We start from the raw sequence: 17,602 nt of genomic DNA, 5'->3' as shown, positions 1-17,602 counted from the left end.
CCTTGACCCAGCCTCGCAGGGCTCTCGGCGATGCTGCTAAGCGGCGTAGCTGGGCTGTTGGATCGATTTATCGATAGTGCGCGTTTGATTGATCTATCGATAGCGCTGAGCCGGTTGGGCGGGGCGGGACAGGAAAGGGAGGAGCGGGACAGCTGAAGTGCGTTGGGCGGCAGGTACGAAGTTCCGGAGTCGTGCGATTGGGCGGGCTGCAGGTGTGGCGCGCTGGCGCTGCACTGCCACATTGGGGGTGCTTACGAGGCTGGGCTGTTTTAGGGACTACGGAGGTCGAGGCTGGCGGGGTTTATGCGAGGCTTCCGAGGGATGCGAGCAGCTGAAGGGTGCGGAGACGTCAGCTTGACGGTGTACGTACGTTCCTGGTTTCGTTTCGTGTATGAATCGTGCTCCGGCCCCAACGCTTTTCTACGACGTACTCATGCTAGGCCATCTCGTATGGAAACCATGTTCCTTCTGATTTCACGGAGCTGAGCTGCTCAAGATGCTTCCGTACCTTTGTCTGCACATTGACTTACGTGCCTGCGCTCTTGTTCACCTGGCTCCGCAAGCCAGATGGATCAGGTCTGAGTCCCCCGATTCTTCACTCTGATAAGTGAATTGATGTAGTGCGTGGTATTTCATAGATAATCTACTCCACATGATCATCCAACCGATATTACATTAAGCGTCCCATCGGTTCCAGGTTACAGGTTGCGCCTTCGTTACTCCACCTCTTCTAAACAACACATTCATACCGCCAACGCCAATTCCAGAAGTGGATGCAGCAACGCGCACTCCAACTGAAAAACGAAAGTCCAAGAGAACCCCTCGCTGTACGCCGCCAAGTAAGCCATAGAAGCATTGCTTGGAATCCAGTTCTTCACGTCAATTCGATTTGGACTACCTCTCTTACCAACCCCCGATTAGAAGAAAATATACAACACGCCCCCCGACGCAGTCAAGAAGACGCCGAACCACCACCATCGGTCAGCCTGTTGTTGCTGCGGTGTGCGCTTGTTGATCACGTTATGGTTCAGCGGGAGTTCCGAGCGCTTAACCTTGCCAGTCGCTTTCGCGCCACCAGGGGCCGAAGTAGTGAGCGGGTTCAGCGTCGTAGTCGGAAGCATTTCAGGCGGAGAGTAGGCGAGGTAGAGTGGCATGAGCGGTGATCCGTCGAATTTGTAAAGGTTTAGACGCGGGATGTGGTGGTACTCGTCCGTGACAACTTCGTAGCGCTGTGGAAGTGGGTGCTGTATTAGCTTGTTGCTCGTCTGATATGTGGGATCGTAACGGAGCGAAGACGTTGGACGGGAGTCACACTGAAAGGGGCATACCTCGAACAGCTCAGATGTATTGTACCGTGTGTATACTGCACTCTTGTACAGGCATGGATCCGAGTACAGCTGTCTTCCGTCCACAGCGATTGGTGTTAGTGTGAGCGAGCCGTTGGCGAGCTTCTTGAAGCTGCCGTGCTGCCACTGGATTATCCCTTTCGGGCATTTAGGGTTCGTTGCTGCGTCAGGTCAGTTTCCCTCTCCTCAAGCGGAATCATATCTTCCATTGATCTCTGTCTAGAACGGAAGAGTAGACGTACGATTCGCTACAGCGCGGTAGTAGGCCTCTTCAAAGTGGCCATCTGCAGAGAACGAGTACGATATGCCAGTATGTTTCGGCTCGGTGAACTCTTCTTTGACGGGGTCATAGAAGCCCTATCCTCCCAGTCAGCACTCGTCATATCAGCCTGCCATATCCCGAAACGTACCGGCCCTGTGAGTGTAGAGTTCGACTTGCTGGACCAAGTTCCAACGAGGTCCGTGACGGGAAGCGAATCGGTGGTCTGCGCTACTGCGAGGCCTGCGCAGAGAACGAGCGCTGCTATCGATGGGATCATGGCCGCGAACGTGCGATCGAAAAGCGAATGTACGAGGTCGGACGGCGCGAGGAGATCGAGGGGAGCGATGGCGTTGTCAAGGAGAGGCTCGAAAGTGGGAACGTTGAAGTTGCCGCCAAGTTTATTAGCAAGGAGGCGGCGAGCGAGGCAAGAATGCAGCCGCGACAGGGATCATGCGGCTAGTGGCAGATCGCTAAGCCACACACCGACATCACCGTCACCACAGATCATTCACGGCGGAAGTAGTCCTTCGGGGTGTTATCGATAACAGCGGGAATTTCTTATGCATCCCGTGCGTCTGCTCTGAGCTGGTGGCGCGGAAGCAACTTGGAAGGCATTGAGCGAAGGTCTCGAGATCAGCGAAGGAATACTCTATCTGCTCCATCAGTGTTATTTCTGGGACACGGTCGCCGCCATCGCTATGGCTTCAATGGCGGCATTGAAGAGGGATCTCAGGAAGAAGATCAAGGGAATATTGGCAGATCTTCCCGAAGCTGCGACTGCAACACAGAGTAGGTTCATTCATGACTTTAGCTGGAGCCAAGCTTCTGTCAGTACTAACAGCTCTTAGCTTCCAATGCCACGAAGACCTTGCTCTCGATGCCAGAGTATAAGGCAGCAAGACGGATAAGCGTCTACCTGTCTATGCCGTCAGGCGAGATCTCCACGTCTGGCATAGTGCACGATGCGCTCGCTACAGGCAAGAGGGTGTTTATTCCGTATACATACATTCTCCGCGCCCCGAAGGAAGGGCAGCCTAAATCGATAATGGATATGCTCGAGCTACACTCCGTCAAGGACTACGAATCGTTGAAGCTCGACAAATGGGGCATCCCCACTCCGAGCGACGACACTCTTTCTTCACGCGCGAATGCCTTTGGCGGTAAGGGACCCACTGACGGAAAGGACGAGGCCATGTTACAGGAAGCTGGCCTTGACCTGATCATCATGCCTGGCATGGCATTCGACTCTAGTTTCGGTCGCCTCGGACACGGTAAAGGCTTCTACGACTACTTCTTGCATCGGTGTCACAAACGGTCGAAGATGCCTTTTCGTGGTAAGAACTACTGGTATTCTTTTTGGATGGGCATGCTAACTAACCACAAAAAGTTGGTCTCTCATTGACGGAGCAGTTGCTGCCGTCGAACGAAGCGGTGCCGATGGACGCCTCTGATTTCCGTCTGGACGCGCTCATTACGGGCGATGGCGAGCTCCGTCGAGCCAAAACATGAACGGCGTGGCATATTTTACCCCAGCTTAACTACCTCGCACGCCTCCCAAATGCCAATGTCAATCTCCCAGCTCTTCAGCCTGTTCTGGGCGTGTTTTCGATTGATACTACCCTTGGATCTGCTGAATCAGGGAGATATTGTCGCCTTTGAGGAGGATTTGGCCTGCAAGCATGTTAGTCGGGCGAAAACTCGGGGCAGCTCGCAATACTCACCGATATTCCTTCGTTCTTCTGGAGTCTCCTTCTTTGCTAACGTGACTTCAATCGCGTCATCGATGACTAGGTTCATGAATTCGTCAAAGCCCTACGCAAGTCTTAGCGACCTAGCTTGGTCATTTCGGGTTGTAGGACTCGTACCCTAAGCTTGCCCTCGATTCGCATATTCAAGTTCTCGTAGAGCCATATCGACACCAGAGCGCGCTGTTGGAGAAGCTTGAAGATGAAGTTGATCGGGGGAAGAAGCACTAGCGAGGCATCAGTATTGGGAATGCGCGATCCGTGGAGGTAGAAGCAAGAGCGTACCTTTCTGCCCGCCGCGGCCTAGACATCCAGTTAGCTATTGTGCGAGTCAGGAGCCCTGCGCACTCACCTCCGCGTCCAGTCATTATCGCAGATTTGCGTGTAAAGGCCTGGGAGTCTCGCGGCTTCTGTGGTATGTGTTCGCGACAGTGGGGTCGATGGGGACGAGGCCGAAAGGTGGAGGGTGAAGCGCTGGAGCGCTCCAGCGCTCCAACAAAATCGTAAGGCGGTCAGAAGCGAGCTTGGCAGGCGCGGGACCGTTTGACCGTGACTTTGTCTAGCAACCGACACAACTTCGTCCTCCCCAAACAAACGCTGCACGCCTGCGCCTGCGCCTGCCATCGTCGCTCTTCCTTCACCCCCCGCTTCCTCGAATATCACCGCTCCGCCAGTGCATAGTTCATGAACACCCGGTAACCTCGACCCCACCATCGCCCCCCTCTGAGCGCCGTCCCGCCTCCACCGCCGTTCGGAATCCCAGCCATGGCCGCCAACGGAGTGCAGCAGGTCTTTGCGCCTGTTCTGGCGGCGCACAGTACGATGCAGTCGGGGGCAGATCGTGCACAGAAGGAGCAGGCGCATCTATATCTGGAGCAGTTCCAGAAGTCGGTATGTGGTGGGACAATCATGCCATGCGCAAGCTCCAGGCTGACGGTACGGACTATAGGAACAGGCGTGGACCACGACACTGGCCATGCTGGAGGCGAACAATGTCGATGCGGCTGCTAAGCTGTTTGCCGCAACGACGCTGAAGGGCAAGGTAGGTCGCTCCCGGAATTGGTGTTCCACGTCTAACACTTCCAGATCGTGTATGACCTCCACCAACTGCCCCGCGAGTCGCTCCCGAATCTACGCGAGTCTATCATGAGGAATTTGGCGACCTTCCGTGCTGGACCCAAGCCTATCAGATTGCAGCTGTGCGTTTGCCTGGCGAATTTGGCCATCCAGATGACGGAATGGAAGGACGTGCTCCCTCTCATAGTCTCCACTCTAGGTTCAGACCCGTCCACATTACCTTGCGTCTTGGACTTCCTTCGCGTCCTCCCGGAAGAAGTCACACATGGACGAAAAATCGCTCTCACAGTACGTTCGGTCGAATCACCATCCAACATCAGCTTACCGGCACCTCCCTGCGGTATCGCGGTATTATATGAGAGTTACAGTCTAATACGTGGTCTTGTCAGGAAACCGAGTTGCAAATGAGGACAGCCGAGCTTATTGAGGACAACGCCCAGCAAGCCCTCGCCCTCCTCGTTCAATATGCGCAGTCGTCACGTACGTCACCCCACACTGCACGATACTTAAACTAACGTTTGTAGCCGCCGCTGCCCAGAACCCCCAGCTACTAAACTGCATTACCTCCTGGATTCGCGAAATCGCACTTGACAACATTGTCAATTCTCCCTTGTTGAAAGTCGTCTTCGACGCACTCTCCGCGGCAGAACCTTTCGAGGCTGCTGTCGAGTGTGTGTGTTCCCTGATTGCTGAGACCAGGGACGTAGACGAGACGATGCAGACCATCCTAGTACTGTATCCCCAGGTGATGACATTGCGCCCGAAGCTCCAGGAGGCCGCGAGAGAAGATGATACAGACAAGTTCAAAGGCATCTCGAGAGTGTTCGCGGAAGCAGGAGAGTCATGGGTCTTACTAATCGCTCGGCTACCAAATGAATTCAGGGCGCTTGTGGAAGCTGTTCTCGAAACGGCTGCACTCGACAAGGAGCGGGATGCAATATCCCATACCTTCAAGTTCTGGTACGATCTCAAGCAATACCTCACGCTCGAGAAATACACGCAAGCAAGAGCGGAATGCGTCGACTTGTACTCGAAGCTGGTCGACATCATGGTCGGTCACCTTGAATACCCCAAACCGGAGAGCGGTGACGAGAAGGATCTATTCGAAGGTGACCGTGAGCAGGAGGAAAAGTTCCGAGAGTTCCGGCACCAGATGGGCGACGTACTGAAGGACTGCTGCGAAGTCATGGGTGTGTCGGAATGCCTGCACAAACCCTACAACTTGATCCAGGCCTGGGTTCAGACGTACGGACCTCAAGCCGGACCGAACCACGTCCCGGAATGGCAGAAGCTGGAGGCGCCGCTATTCGCCGTACGAGCGATGGGTCGAATGGTGCCACCCGACGAGAGCGTCATGCTACCTCGTCTCATTCCGTTGATCGTCGCGATACCGGACCACAACAAGGTCAGATTCCAAGCGGTGATGGCTCTAGGACGGTACACGGAGTGGACTGCTCAGCATCCCGAAACTCTACAGCCTCAACTGGACTTCATCATGGCAGCTTTCGAGCATTCGACCAAGGACGTTATTCGAGCGGCCGCGCTATCCTTCAAATTCTTCTGCAACGATTGCGCAACCTTGCTCGTCGGCTTTATTGTCCCTCTGCAGCAGTTCTATGCGAAGCATCTCAACAGCCTGCCGGTTAGTAGCCAAGAAGAGATCACTGACGGCGTAGCTTCGGTGGTCGCCAAGGTACCCGTCGATCAGATCTACCCTACGCTGAAACTCTACTGTGATCCAGTGTTGCAACATCTGGTCACTATTGCCAACCAGGCAAAAGACGAGCCGGAGCAGAAGCTCCTTGCAGGTAAGCGATCCTACTCATCCGTCACCACGGCATTGGTAGCTAACCATACCAGACAAAATCAACCTCTTAACGATCTTCTTTGAGCTGGTGAGGCCTCAAGTGCCCACCGGCCAGGAGCATCCGGCAGTCAAGTACTGCCAGGAGCTATTCCCTATTCTCGGAAACATAATAACACACTTCTGGAATAGTATACCAATACTCGAACGAGTATGCCGATGCTGGCGATACATGGTCCTTTCCTACCGAACAGCCATGCGGCCCCTTCTTCCGGAACTCGCAAATCAGCTTACTCAGGGCTTCGAGAAATCACGGCAGGGCTGCTTCCTCTGGGCGACAGCATCAATCGTCCGCGAGTTCTCCACAGGCGTCGAGGAGATTGATCAGAGCCTCGCGAACGACGTATTCGTATTCTACGAGCAGCAGGCAAAGACTTTCCTCCGAATATTGAACGATCTACCTCCGGAAGAGCTCCCTGATATCATCGAAGACTTCTTCCGACTCGCTGCTGACATGGCCCTCTACTTCCCTACAGAATCCATCATGTCCCCGTTGATGGAGACCATCCTTCTCGCCGCCTGCAGCTCCCTCACCCTCCTGAAAGAAGAACCTATCCTAGCAACCCTGCACTTCCTCCGCGACCTCCTGGGCTACGGTCGCAACGCCGCGCCATCATCTAGCTTCGACAACACGCGCCACGACGTACCGCCGCAGATTCAGAACCGCGTCAAGCAGCTCGTTATGGGTGGCGGCGTTCAGCTTGTGCAGCGCATCATGACGGGCATGATGTACAGCTTCCCGGAAGGCTGTTTCCCGGATGCTTCGGGCGTGCTGCTCGATCTATTCGAGCTGATGCCCGAGCAGGTGGCGAGTTGGGTGCAGAACACGGTGGGTATGCTCCCTCAGGGGAGCATCACCGCTCAAGAGAGTGATCGTTTCTTGAATAATATCAAGCAGCGCATTCAGACGGGAGATATTAGGATGATTCGGACGATCCTGCAAGACTTCACAGCGAGCTATAGGAGGAGGAATGTCGCGCCTCGAGAGGGGCTAGGGAGGCTTGAGGCTAGCAGGTTCAGGTTCTCCGGTTAAGTCAACAATACTCGAGACGTACGGCGGAACGCCGATGCGGGGCGGTAGACGGCTAGGGAGAGTGGCGAGACTGAGAGATAGAGCGGACCTAGTGCACTTGGTATGGAGTGTAGCGGTGAGTCTTCGATATAGGATCCCTGTGCCACTCCTGCGATGGAGCGGCGTGGGAGTTTACTGCGAGTGTAGATATAATTGGATTGAGAGCATGGGCGATACTAGTCAGAGAGCATGTGGGAGTCGGATTCGGGCATGTTTGCTGCGCTGTGTGACATAGCGTATGGGCATTTGCATGGTTGGTTGGATGGGCTGGGCGCGCATTGGAGTGGAGCTACGTGGCCAACTTCAACTTTCTTCTAGATACCGACATTTTCTTATCTACGCGCTGAATAATATAATAGATACTCGTTCTTAAAAGTATTCCCCCTTCCAACGCTTTGCGAACACCTCCGGAAACGACGAGAAGATTGTGCTGTACACTGCGCTCGTCAATGCTAACCTTGCTTAACTAGCACGTCTTCTTAGACGGTGCAGAATGGGGACGAGGGCAGTTCCTTTTGCAACGATTTTGTATGATAGTTTCGATGAGGAAATTTGAATGCCGTGGCCCATAAGTGGCACCCGGTGCCTGCAGGTAGATGTGAAGCAGTTCAGAGTGTGGTCTCTCCGCTGGTAAATGGACAAATGCCACCCAGGTGTTATACCCTAGTGGGCTGGATGTTTGATTTCGGCGAGGAAGTAAGAATGGGAGGGGAGTAATTGATTTGCGGATCGGTGTTGGTGTAATGCGTGCGGTCTACTATGGGATTGGATCGGGTCTAAGGCGTGCTGAGAGATCGGCACCGTCCTAGTAATCTCTGGTGGATGTGCTCTCGGTAAGGGCATGTGTTTAACTGTCAAAGGAAGACGCGGACGCTGCTGCGATGAAGAACGCCTTTGCTACTGTGTGTTAAATCAGTGAGAAATTGAAACGCAGCGCGGAATGGAGGATAAGTTTGTCAATGCAGAGAAACGGACAGCAGAGAAGCCGCCAGGCCATGCAGGTGCGTGGTGCTAGCAGGAAGATCAGCGTCGGAGCAATCAAAATCTGTATACATGCTCAGCCTCTCTGTGGGGGTGTTTCTCCAAGGTGTCAGCGGGAAAGCGGACAGCGCCGGCCGGGGAATGTTCTGCAAGCGGTATCTGAAGAGGAAGGTCGGTAGGGTGCGGTGAGGCACAGCAAGAGAATGTATCCGTAACTCTGCCAGAGAAACTGAAGTTCGGATGCCTCCGTTTCGGTAGGCGGACCGTTGCCTTTTCTTAAAAGTAGCGGTATAGGGCGGAGGGCGTGCGAAAGGGCCTGATTGCGGCAATTGTCTGACCGGCGAAGGCAGCAGGGCGGCTGTTTCATTAATGAAGAAAGGCGGGAAGGTTGGAGGACTTGTCGGCTTGTTGACCATTTTAGTGACGCGTCTATACGAAGTTGAGCCGCATTATCGGTAGCGCGGAAGAATAGGTGACATACTCGTCTCGCTTGGAGGACAGTTACTCGACGTGATGTTGGATGTAATAAACGGACGCATGCACTGTCGATCGTTTGCCGTCAAAGGATGCTGCGGGACGCAGGAGGATGCTGATGGAGCCGAGGCAATCGTGGGCCGCACGTGGCGAACGAGTCCCCCAAAGCGATAGAAGCGTGGCCTGACATCAGTCCAGATGGCGTCTGTGAGAAATAAAACCACCGGAGCTGTCTTACGAGCCGGTCTGCTCTAGCCATCAATGATTCTGAGATTGTCCCCCAAGCCCGGGGAGTTGAAGAAGGCATTTAGTCAAACCATAACGTACGGCTGTCCTGACGTAGCTCGATATTACTACGGTCGAAATAAGCATGCGGCCTGGGGTGAGAAGCGTCACCGGTGAACTCGAATGGCCGATGTTGCGCTATCGGGCGTGGAGGCGCACCGGCGACGGCTGAACAATCAGGCTATCGCGGGGGACGGGATAGCCTCCATTCTGACCTGTGCTGTGTAGAGACCTTCGCGTGGGATCAGAATTGGGGTGGGCGTTTGCATGGGGAGTAAACAGGCGGTGCTGCGTTCGACCATTGTCCATCTGACTGGGCGGGTGTCTTCCCTGGTAAGAAGTATGGGTATTAGTGAACTGCGGTCGGGGTAGAGGACAGCATCAGCTATAGGCCGGGCTAGTCCTTTGGCTATGGAATACGACTCCTTCAACGTGTAGAGCCGTGCCTATGCAGCCTAGACAGCGACGGTCTAGGTAGGATCTGCCAGGATAAGCGAGCTAGCCGTCTTGTGTCTTACATGGTTGATATACTCAGTCGTCGATAAACCTTAATAACCCCTCAGCAAAACTGGACGCTCTTGAAAAACATTTTCAGGAGACACACCATGTATCTCGATCCTCACGTGCTCTTCGCAATAGATTCCTTTCACGTTAGGCCACACGTGATGAGGCTATTGACGATCACCTTAAAAGAGTAACCCCCTGGACGGGACGGCGCATTTTAAAGCGTACCATTGGCGCCACCGACATCTCGGCCGCTTAAATATGCCGCAAAAGGAAACCAAAGGGTCTAAGGTAATCGCCGCAGTAGTCGCCGTTCTTCCCACCTTGGATTGCCGGCGGCGATGCTGGCAGCGCCGTCGCTCGTGGGCGCCCCAGCGCGCTACATGTGGCGGGTATTTGTTACGGCCGAATCAACGCTGAACCAAGTTGTTGTGTGGCCTTTGTGCAGGTATGTGGTATTTCCACTCCCGTGTTGTTTTTGCTGATCTTCTCCCTTTGCTTTAGGTGGAATCAGCCTCAGAAACTCCTCGGTCAATGTCGCCGAGCTGCGTCAAAGCAGAAGTTTTGAATGAATCCGACGTTTACTGTGTAGTGACATGCGGGCTCGGAAGCACCCGAGCAAGATGAGGTTCAAAGGCCAAATTGCTTTTTGGTTGCTTCAAGATGTTACTCCTGCGCCACGATGGAAGTTTGGTCCTCACTTAGCGGCTTGGTCTTCGCCAGGGTCCATGGCTGCAAATGCCAGAGAGGTCCTCATGCCTTTTTTTGGCGGAGCTCTCCCTTTCGTCAAGTCTCACTACCATACGGTTGCTGCATCGTCGACTTGCTGCGCCCCGAGCTGTGAAGGTCAACACGAACTGCAACTCGAACGTGGGGCTAGCTCGGACGACGCAGCCTTCCGCAACGTATTTTCCCATGTGGGGTCGCAGATAAACGATTCCGAGAGGGAGGAGCGCGACACGGATGAAGTCGTAATGTTCGGACGGGAAGGAATAAGCGGAGTTTCTTGGGGCGCATACGATAACAGTTGGCTAGATAGGGAAAGTGAAGGTGCGTCGACCCCTTTGCTGGGCGCGTATACCTGCCTTGTCATGTCGCAAGTGGGAGCCGGTGACAGCTGCTTGGAGAGGCAGTGGAGCTCGCTCGTATGCAGCCTCGTGGTGGCAGGGTGGTGGCAGCGTCTGTCCGTGGGTGAGGCTTTTTGATGGTGCGGTGGCGCCTCGTAAAAGTGCAGCACAAGACAGATTGGGGGCCATGCAGCACAGGGGTCAGCAACGGGATGAGGGTTTGCGCGTGCCGGCGTGATGAAAGAGGCACGTCGGGCCAGGGATGCGGCGCGATCGACATTGCTTGGGGTTCCGGCGATGCAGGCAGGTACTCGCCGACTGCAGCTGGTTGCAAGAATAGACATGGTGTTGGTGGGATAGCGGGATTGATGGCAGGCCGCAGTATCTGCCAGGTGCAGCATCGTCTGCAGGTCCCGGCAGAGGGGCTGGAGGCTGCGAGCCGCCGGCGGGCCTGTTTATGGGTTTGAGGATGTCATAGTTATCGGGGAGGCTGATGAACCGGGTCCACGGGCAGGCTAGCGCAAATCATATCAGGGCGTGCTAAGGGTGGGAGAGGCGGAGAATGCCAGGCGGGGACGTCGTCGCGGCGGTCACGGCGACTTCCAGCTGGAGCGGGCGCGGCGAGGGCGCGGCGGCAACGAGCTGGTCCAGTGTCGGTCGACGACGGGGCGCTGGAGGGCGAGGAGAGGCCTGGGGGTGGGTGAGTCGACAGAGGTGCGAGGAAAAGAAGGTTTTCCGGGGCGGTGGGTTGATGGCATGGGTGGAGTGCGGGATGGTTAAGCTTGTTGGCCAGCGCACCGTCAGCCGGCGCCATCAAGTCGATCGATCCATGCCCGTTCGGGGCCTGCTTTATTGGAGGTGGGAGCCAAGTTATCAGACGCGGCGCGAATTGGGAGCGGCCGTCGCGGCGGCATGCTCAGGGTCGAGGGAGGTGCAGGCGTAGAGGAGGAGCTTCAGCTCGAGCTGGAGCGACTGGCGGGAGCGTCCAAGGTTGTGTTTGGCACAGGCGGCGGGCGGCGGGCGGCGGGCGAGGCCCGGTATGGCGAGGTGCAGGCGTGAACGCGTCGGGCGGCGGTGGACTGGCAGCTGCGAACAGCTAGCAGCACGCGTCGCTGCTGTCGACCGAGTAATGCTGGTGCTGGTGCTGGTGCTGGTGCTGGTCTGGTGCTGGTCCGGTGCTGGAAAGAGCCTCGGCGGTCGGGTAGCGCCTGCTACAGCACCTCCTCCTGGCTTGAGCCGCCGCCGCTGGGGCTCATCGGGGGTCCATCGCCGTCCATCCACGCCCGTCCGCCATATCACCAGCGCCGCCAGTCCACCCCGACGTCCCAACTGCACGCTCACGGCCGGAGCACCCCAAGATCGCTGGCTATATCGCGCTACTATTCTGGGCAGATTAAAACCACCCCCGTCGCGGCGGGAGCACGCCCCTCTCATTAGCCCGCCCGCTCCTGGCACGCCCAGCGATCCCAGGGGTCCTCCACCCACAGGCCACAGCCGCCAACCTCACGTCCTCACGGCATCTTGCGCGGTTCCTGTGCTCAGTCCCCCGTCCAGCCCGGGCCTGCCCCCTCCCCCTCCCCCCCTGCCCAATGGCGTGCACCCGAATCGCACTCCGCACCATCATCGCCCTATAGAAACATGTTTCTTCTGCCCGCTGCACCTCCTTCACTCCCAGCCTGCGCCTGTCTCTGCTGCACTGCACTTGAAGCCAATTGCTTATCGTGATCCACACCCCCATCTTCCCTGCTCCCCCTAGAGCAGCATAGTCCTCCCAATCAGTCTAGACCGGCCAAACCTCCTCAGCCGGCCGACGCCCGCTGCTGGCCCCTTCGAGCGTGGCATCATTTTGCGTGCAGCCTGTTCGTGGACCGGCCTGGTCGCCTGCTCCTATTCGGGCGAGTCGGCGGCTTTCACGCCTGGTGCGTGCTCCCGGGCCTGTATATCTAACTCCCCAGATCCTGCCTCTACGTGCGTGCTCAGGTCGGGCACTGCCATTTCTCTGTCCCCGCCTGTCCTACATGACCATCCCCACAGGCTCCACTCGGAACCGACGCTGTCCCTCTTTATCTTCACATCGGAACCGCCGCCAGATCTGACAGCTGGACCGTTTGACGCCTCGCCAACCCACCACCTGCTGATCGACATTCTCTAGCGGCCACTTTCCCCTCCTGGCGCCGTAGGCCCCATTCAGAGCCCGGCCTGTCTTCTCCCGGCCGATCTAGCGCCGCCGTCTGTCCAAGGCCCACTCCCGCCCAGGTACCGCTTCCTGCTATATACTCCGACGGGGCCGGCGCTCCGGTAGGCCTTGGACTTGTTGCTCCTTTGACACCCGCGCTAAACCATCACCGAGGACCCGCGACACCACACCCCTCCCTCGACGCACCGACAGCCGAGAGATGGCATCCATCAACTCGAGTGCGGCCGTGGGCGGTGCTGGCGATGTGTCACCAACCGGCACTTCTGGCCCTAACCCCGCCACGAACCCCAAGATGAGGAAAAGAACCAAAACGGGCTGCCTTACCTGCCGCAAAAGACGCATCAAGTGCGGTGAGGAGAGGCCGACCTGTGCCAACTGCATCAAGTCCAAACGCCAATGCGAGGGCTACAACCAGCGCGTCGTCTTCAAGCCTCCCATCGGCGACTGGCCGCATCACCCTGGTGTTGTGAGCACCCTACAGTATCACAACTCCATGCTCCCTGGCTCCCGCGCCACCAACTACCGTCCCCAGTCCGCGCCGCAACCTCCGGAGAACACCTTGAATTCAAGCCAGCCGCGACCCTTGGCTTCGTTCGACTACGCTGCAGAGAACGCTTCTCCCTTGGGACATCTGAATACTCAAGTGCTTGCCAGCGCTCCTCAGCAGTATGCACAGGACTCCAACTTCCATCACCACCAACCACCGCTCCACTCACCGCATCACCCACCGCCCACTCCGACAAGCACCACCTCGTACTTTCCGCAACCTTCGCCGGCGCATCCCAGCTTCCAAGGGCAATACTCTCACGAGACAACGAACCTGGGCTACCAGGAGCTGCAGCGGTATCCTCAGAGCCCCTATCAGCAGATACCCGTCTCCTATGACACCCCAGTCGACCAAAAGCCCTCCATCTCTCGGCCTTCGCAAGAGCAAGTCGTCTACCAGCATCACCAGCAAGCCACGGGTCGTCCCGAAGAGCAACCCGCCTACCTTCAACATTCCAGCCTCCCGTCCCAGGCCGAGGACTACCCTCAGTACCCGGAACACAGGCCGTCGATACACCGCTATGGCAGCCATAGCCAAGCCCCGCTTCAGCAGCCGCCAGCTAGCTCAGCAGAACTGAGCCAAGCAGCCTCATACAACCTACCGGCGGCAGTCTCTCATCCTTCTGATTTTTCGTATTCCGCTTTTCAGCCAGTTCAGATACCCCGGCATGATATGACTTCTGATGTAAAACATATGCCTCAGCATGCTGTTTACGGTATGTCTCGTGTTTAGTTACGACGTCGTATGTCTTAGTTATCACTACTACTATCCCTTCATCAAAGTCCGATTGCACAGCAATCGTAGACCGATAAGACTGTCCATCAAATATTATTATGCATGTTCTTTACTGTCAATTCCCCTTCGTCATGCCATGATACGTTACCCCTTTTATGCCCACGTCAATGAGTGGCAAAAAATTTTGCGTGTGCCCCTAAATTGCACAGAAGAACCCGGCTGATGTTTGCTCTTTTCACCCAGATCCACCCGGCGCTACATCGCAGGCACAACAGGACCAGCCGTCAATTCCCTTAAGCGGATTCGCAGGCGAAGACCACGTTAGCCCGACCCAGGTGCTCGACGAAGCGGCCGTCGAGAACGAAGACGACGACTACTACGATGTACTCTCGGATGAGGAGATGATGGAGGGTGACGATGGGACGGATGAAGACGTGGTGATACTCAACAGAGACTTCAGCTTAATCCGCCGAATACACTTCGAGAATACCAGCGAACTGGCCATACGACGGTACGATGCCTTCATCTACGAGGGCATCCTAACCCAGTACAAAGCGGAGTTTGTTGCGAATCCACTGAAGAATCCCAAGACGGCAAGGGTATTCGCCCACTTTATACACGTCACAGGGCCCAGCTTAGCCATCTACGAGCGGAACCCTAGAAACCCGACTTCGATTTTTGAGGGTCCGACTCACCCGTCCCAGCAGAGTCTCTGGACATATATATTGCCCGTCAAGGCACTGAATCACCAGGGGCTTTTGCATGCCATGCTGGCGCTAGCGAGTCTGCACATAGCACGACTACAGCGCGCGTCGGTGACGCCATCATATAAGCACTACGCTTATGCTCTCAAACGTCTGGGCAGGTCTCTGGGAAATGCGAAAAAACGTCATTCGATTCCTACCCTGGCGACCAGTCTTCTGCTTGCCTTTTATGAGGTCATGACGGTAAGTTCTCCCCAAGACGGAATCGCTGTCGCACAGGAGACTGCTTGCTATGCTTGTCTGAAATGGTCTCAGATTCCTGAGGCAGCTCCCGCTTCACTTTGACAAGCAGGTTCCAACCCTACTTGGACTGACTGTGCTGACTTGAGTGTCTCTTCCAACAGGCCGAACACGTGAAGTGGTCCACTCACCTTGTCGGTGGAGCCCATCTCCTTGCCGAACTCGATTTCCGATCGCTCACCCAAGAAGCACGGCGCCTCAAAGCAGCCCAAACTGAACAAGAGAGCAAGTTTCCGCACCACAACCCCCACATGCTCATCGATCAGAAACAGTTCAATCAGAACCTGAAAGAACGGGCAATGATGCCAGACGAGAGCCTCGTCAGCACCATCGTGGGGAAGAAGATCAGCTACGACGACTTTGGCAGGGTCTTTGAGGACGGGGATATAAAGCAGGGAAGAAGGAGCAATTTGCCCGGCAAGTTGGACCTGCGAACCTATGAGACTCTGCAAGATCTCTATTGGTGGTACTCGAGACAGGATGCTTTCCAGAGCATTGTGAGCGGCAACCCATTGATGTCAGCGACAACTCCGAACCTTCTATAACGCATGCTAAAAAGGTACAGCACCGACTATCGCAAATGGTCTGACTGCCCTCCGCGTGCGCCCCTTGGCCGCGCAGACGCTCTCTACGGCACCCACGACCACATCATCCTCCTCGTTGCTCGCATCGCAGACTTCACGGTTCGGGATCGGGAACGGAAGCTCAGACAGATGGAAGCAGACGGCGGACAGTGGAGACCACGGCCTGGTATGCCCGGCATGGGGCCAATGGGTCCACCACCAGGCAAGGGGCCGGCGAGCCAACCTCCTACACCCACAACGCCTATGGGTCCTCCACCACACATGCAGGGAATGGGAGGGCCCGGCTTCGGGCCTCCGCCTGGGCATGGTCCTCCACCAGGATACGGCCCTCCATTAGGACAAGGACAAGGACAAGGCCCTCCTCGTGGCCCACCTCCAGGCGCAAGCGCGATGCCCAACTTCTTCGGCATGGCTCCCTCACGCCCCCCAATCCCCCTCCCAACCAGCTACGCCAACCCAGATTTCGAACACTCCCCGGAGATGCCGCACACTCCTCACCCAAAGTACTCGGATCTGCCCGCGGCCTACGAAGCTGCCCTCGCAGACTGGAACTCCATCTCCGCCGCCCACGCAACTATCGCCCGCTTCCTCGCCAACACGGAAGCCTTCGCCCCGCTGACACCAGACCTCTACCCCGTCGCGCCCGGCGGTAACATGACGCCCTTCGGCCCGGCGCTCGTGCATCGCAGCTACGACATCAGCACCCTCTGGACGCTGCTTCACCTCTCTAACATCCTGTTGCTGCGCTCGCACCCCGCAATGCCGCCCGCGGCCGTCATGGCCGCCGGCGTCTGCGCGCAGGCAACCCAGCCCTACGCCACGCTCATCGGGCGCATAGCAGCAGGGATGCAGATCCCGGCGAGCGACGACACACCATTAAGTCCGTTCCTCGGCTCGGCGCTTATCGAGCTCACGATGGCATTGTTCTTCGCGGGGATCCAGTATCAGGATCCGGTGCAGCGGGAGTGGCTTGTTAAGCGACTGTTGGATATTGATCGCAGGACAGGATGGGCGTCTGCGGGCGTGATTGCACGCTCGTGCGAGACGTCGTGGGAGCGCGCGGCGGAGCTAGGCCGCGGGCCGCCGTATCCGCAGCGTAGGACGCGGAGGTTTGGCGAGGACGGGCCGGTGGTTATTGATGCTGACGGGGAGGGGAACGAGGATGGATGGGGCGGGGGAGGCGTGGTGAGACCAAGCGCGAGTTCCTCGAGGGGTGGAAGAGGTGGTGCAGCGGGTAGGGGAAGAGGAGAGATCAGAAGGGAGGACTGGAGTGATGAGCGGGAGAGGAGGGAGAACGAGGACAGCCGGTTTGTGGTTAGGAGTGTGCCGTGGGCGAAGAATTTGTTGTCCACGGATGAGGATTTGAGGATGGGGATGGAGAGGGTGGGGTTGAGTGGGAGATCGACATCAGAAGGAGGAAGAAATGGGTAAGAGGGTTGGAAGAACGGAGTATGTTCAGCGCGAAAAGTGTTGGATACACCGTGGACTGGGTGGACTTGGAGGGAGGAGGAACTAAGCAACAACGACGCAAGATTTACTTACGACTGGACGCATTTTCCGACCGCAAACAGAGACGCCGCATGATCGCCGCGTACTAACGAACTCAACAACTAAAAGAAAAACGGCGCAAGAAAAAGGGTTTCTTACTTTGTATAACTAGTTATCGTTAGCGGTTATAATATACCCAGTATTTCAATCTGATATTACTCCCATCTCGTAGAATCGTATCCAGACCCGTTAGCTCAAGGTATCGTTGCCATGCATGTAGAAGAAGAAGCAATTGAAGAAAGCACTTTTCGTCCCGCTACCTAGGTCCCAAAGCGCCTCTAACCCCATATTGAAAGGAAAAAAACGGCGG

The 17,602-nt window shown here is 56.3% G+C and overlaps 7 protein-coding genes across 7 annotated transcripts; 4 read left to right on the top strand and 3 right to left on the bottom strand.

Moving 5' to 3' along the window:
- Positions 1-917: 917 nt before the first annotated feature.
- On the bottom strand, positions 918-1,885 carry BU26DRAFT_570437 (uncharacterized protein; the record flags this gene model as incomplete). Its single annotated transcript, XM_033834008.1, has 3 exons — positions 918-1,507; positions 1,589-1,703; positions 1,757-1,885. The coding sequence occupies 3 exons, from the start codon at positions 1,883-1,885 to the stop codon at positions 918-920; spliced, it is 834 nt and encodes a 277-aa protein (XP_033678036.1).
- A 176-nt stretch (positions 1,886-2,061) lies between these two features.
- BU26DRAFT_524008 (5-formyltetrahydrofolate cyclo-ligase) lies at positions 2,062-3,123 on the top strand. Its single transcript, XM_033830184.1, has 3 exons — positions 2,062-2,397; positions 2,457-2,942; positions 2,996-3,123. The coding sequence occupies exons 1-3, from the start codon at positions 2,307-2,309 to the stop codon at positions 3,115-3,117; spliced, it is 699 nt and encodes a 232-aa protein (XP_033678035.1). The 5' UTR covers positions 2,062-2,306; the 3' UTR covers positions 3,118-3,123.
- Positions 2,943-4,177, bottom strand: BU26DRAFT_524006 (small nuclear ribonucleoprotein E). The gene is made up of 5 exons (XM_033830183.1): positions 3,706-4,177; positions 3,639-3,656; positions 3,474-3,580; positions 3,330-3,420; positions 2,943-3,279 (listed from the first exon to the last, which is right to left on the bottom strand). Exons 1-5 carry the CDS (start codon positions 3,719-3,721, stop codon positions 3,224-3,226), a joined length of 288 nt encoding a protein of 95 aa, XP_033678034.1. The 5' UTR covers positions 3,722-4,177; the 3' UTR covers positions 2,943-3,223.
- On the top strand, positions 3,918-7,741 carry BU26DRAFT_524005 (ARM repeat-containing protein). Its single transcript, XM_033830182.1, has 6 exons — positions 3,918-4,244; positions 4,303-4,395; positions 4,440-4,718; positions 4,820-4,910; positions 4,955-6,238; positions 6,291-7,741. The coding sequence occupies exons 1-6, from the start codon at positions 4,119-4,121 to the stop codon at positions 7,325-7,327; spliced, it is 2,910 nt and encodes a 969-aa protein (XP_033678033.1). The 5' UTR covers positions 3,918-4,118; the 3' UTR covers positions 7,328-7,741.
- A 2,462-nt stretch (positions 7,742-10,203) lies between these two features.
- On the bottom strand, positions 10,204-11,434 carry BU26DRAFT_524003 (uncharacterized protein). Its single transcript, XM_033830181.1, has 2 exons — positions 10,312-11,434; positions 10,204-10,266 (listed from the first exon to the last, which is right to left on the bottom strand). The coding sequence occupies exon 1, from the start codon at positions 11,019-11,021 to the stop codon at positions 10,458-10,460; it is 564 nt and encodes a 187-aa protein (XP_033678032.1). The 5' UTR covers positions 11,022-11,434; the 3' UTR covers positions 10,204-10,266; positions 10,312-10,457.
- On the top strand, positions 11,398-12,753 carry BU26DRAFT_124870 (uncharacterized protein). The gene has a single exon (XM_033819561.1). It carries the CDS (start codon positions 11,717-11,719, stop codon positions 12,431-12,433), a length of 717 nt encoding a protein of 238 aa, XP_033678031.1. The 5' UTR covers positions 11,398-11,716; the 3' UTR covers positions 12,434-12,753.
- Positions 12,754-17,407, top strand: BU26DRAFT_124871 (uncharacterized protein). Its single transcript, XM_033819562.1, has 4 exons — positions 12,754-14,136; positions 14,400-15,103; positions 15,265-15,677; positions 15,726-17,407. Exons 1-4 carry the CDS (start codon positions 13,074-13,076, stop codon positions 17,173-17,175), a joined length of 3,630 nt encoding a protein of 1,209 aa, XP_033678030.1. The 5' UTR covers positions 12,754-13,073; the 3' UTR covers positions 17,176-17,407.
- The last annotated feature ends 195 nt before the right edge of the window (positions 17,408-17,602 follow it).

The sequence above is a fragment of the Trematosphaeria pertusa genome, assembly GCF_010094035.1.
Source record: "Trematosphaeria pertusa strain CBS 122368 unplaced genomic scaffold BU26scaffold_18, whole genome shotgun sequence".
Taxonomy (NCBI): Eukaryota; Fungi; Ascomycota; class Dothideomycetes; order Pleosporales; family Trematosphaeriaceae; genus Trematosphaeria; species Trematosphaeria pertusa.
This window is presented reverse-complemented; position numbering and strand designations above follow the sequence as displayed.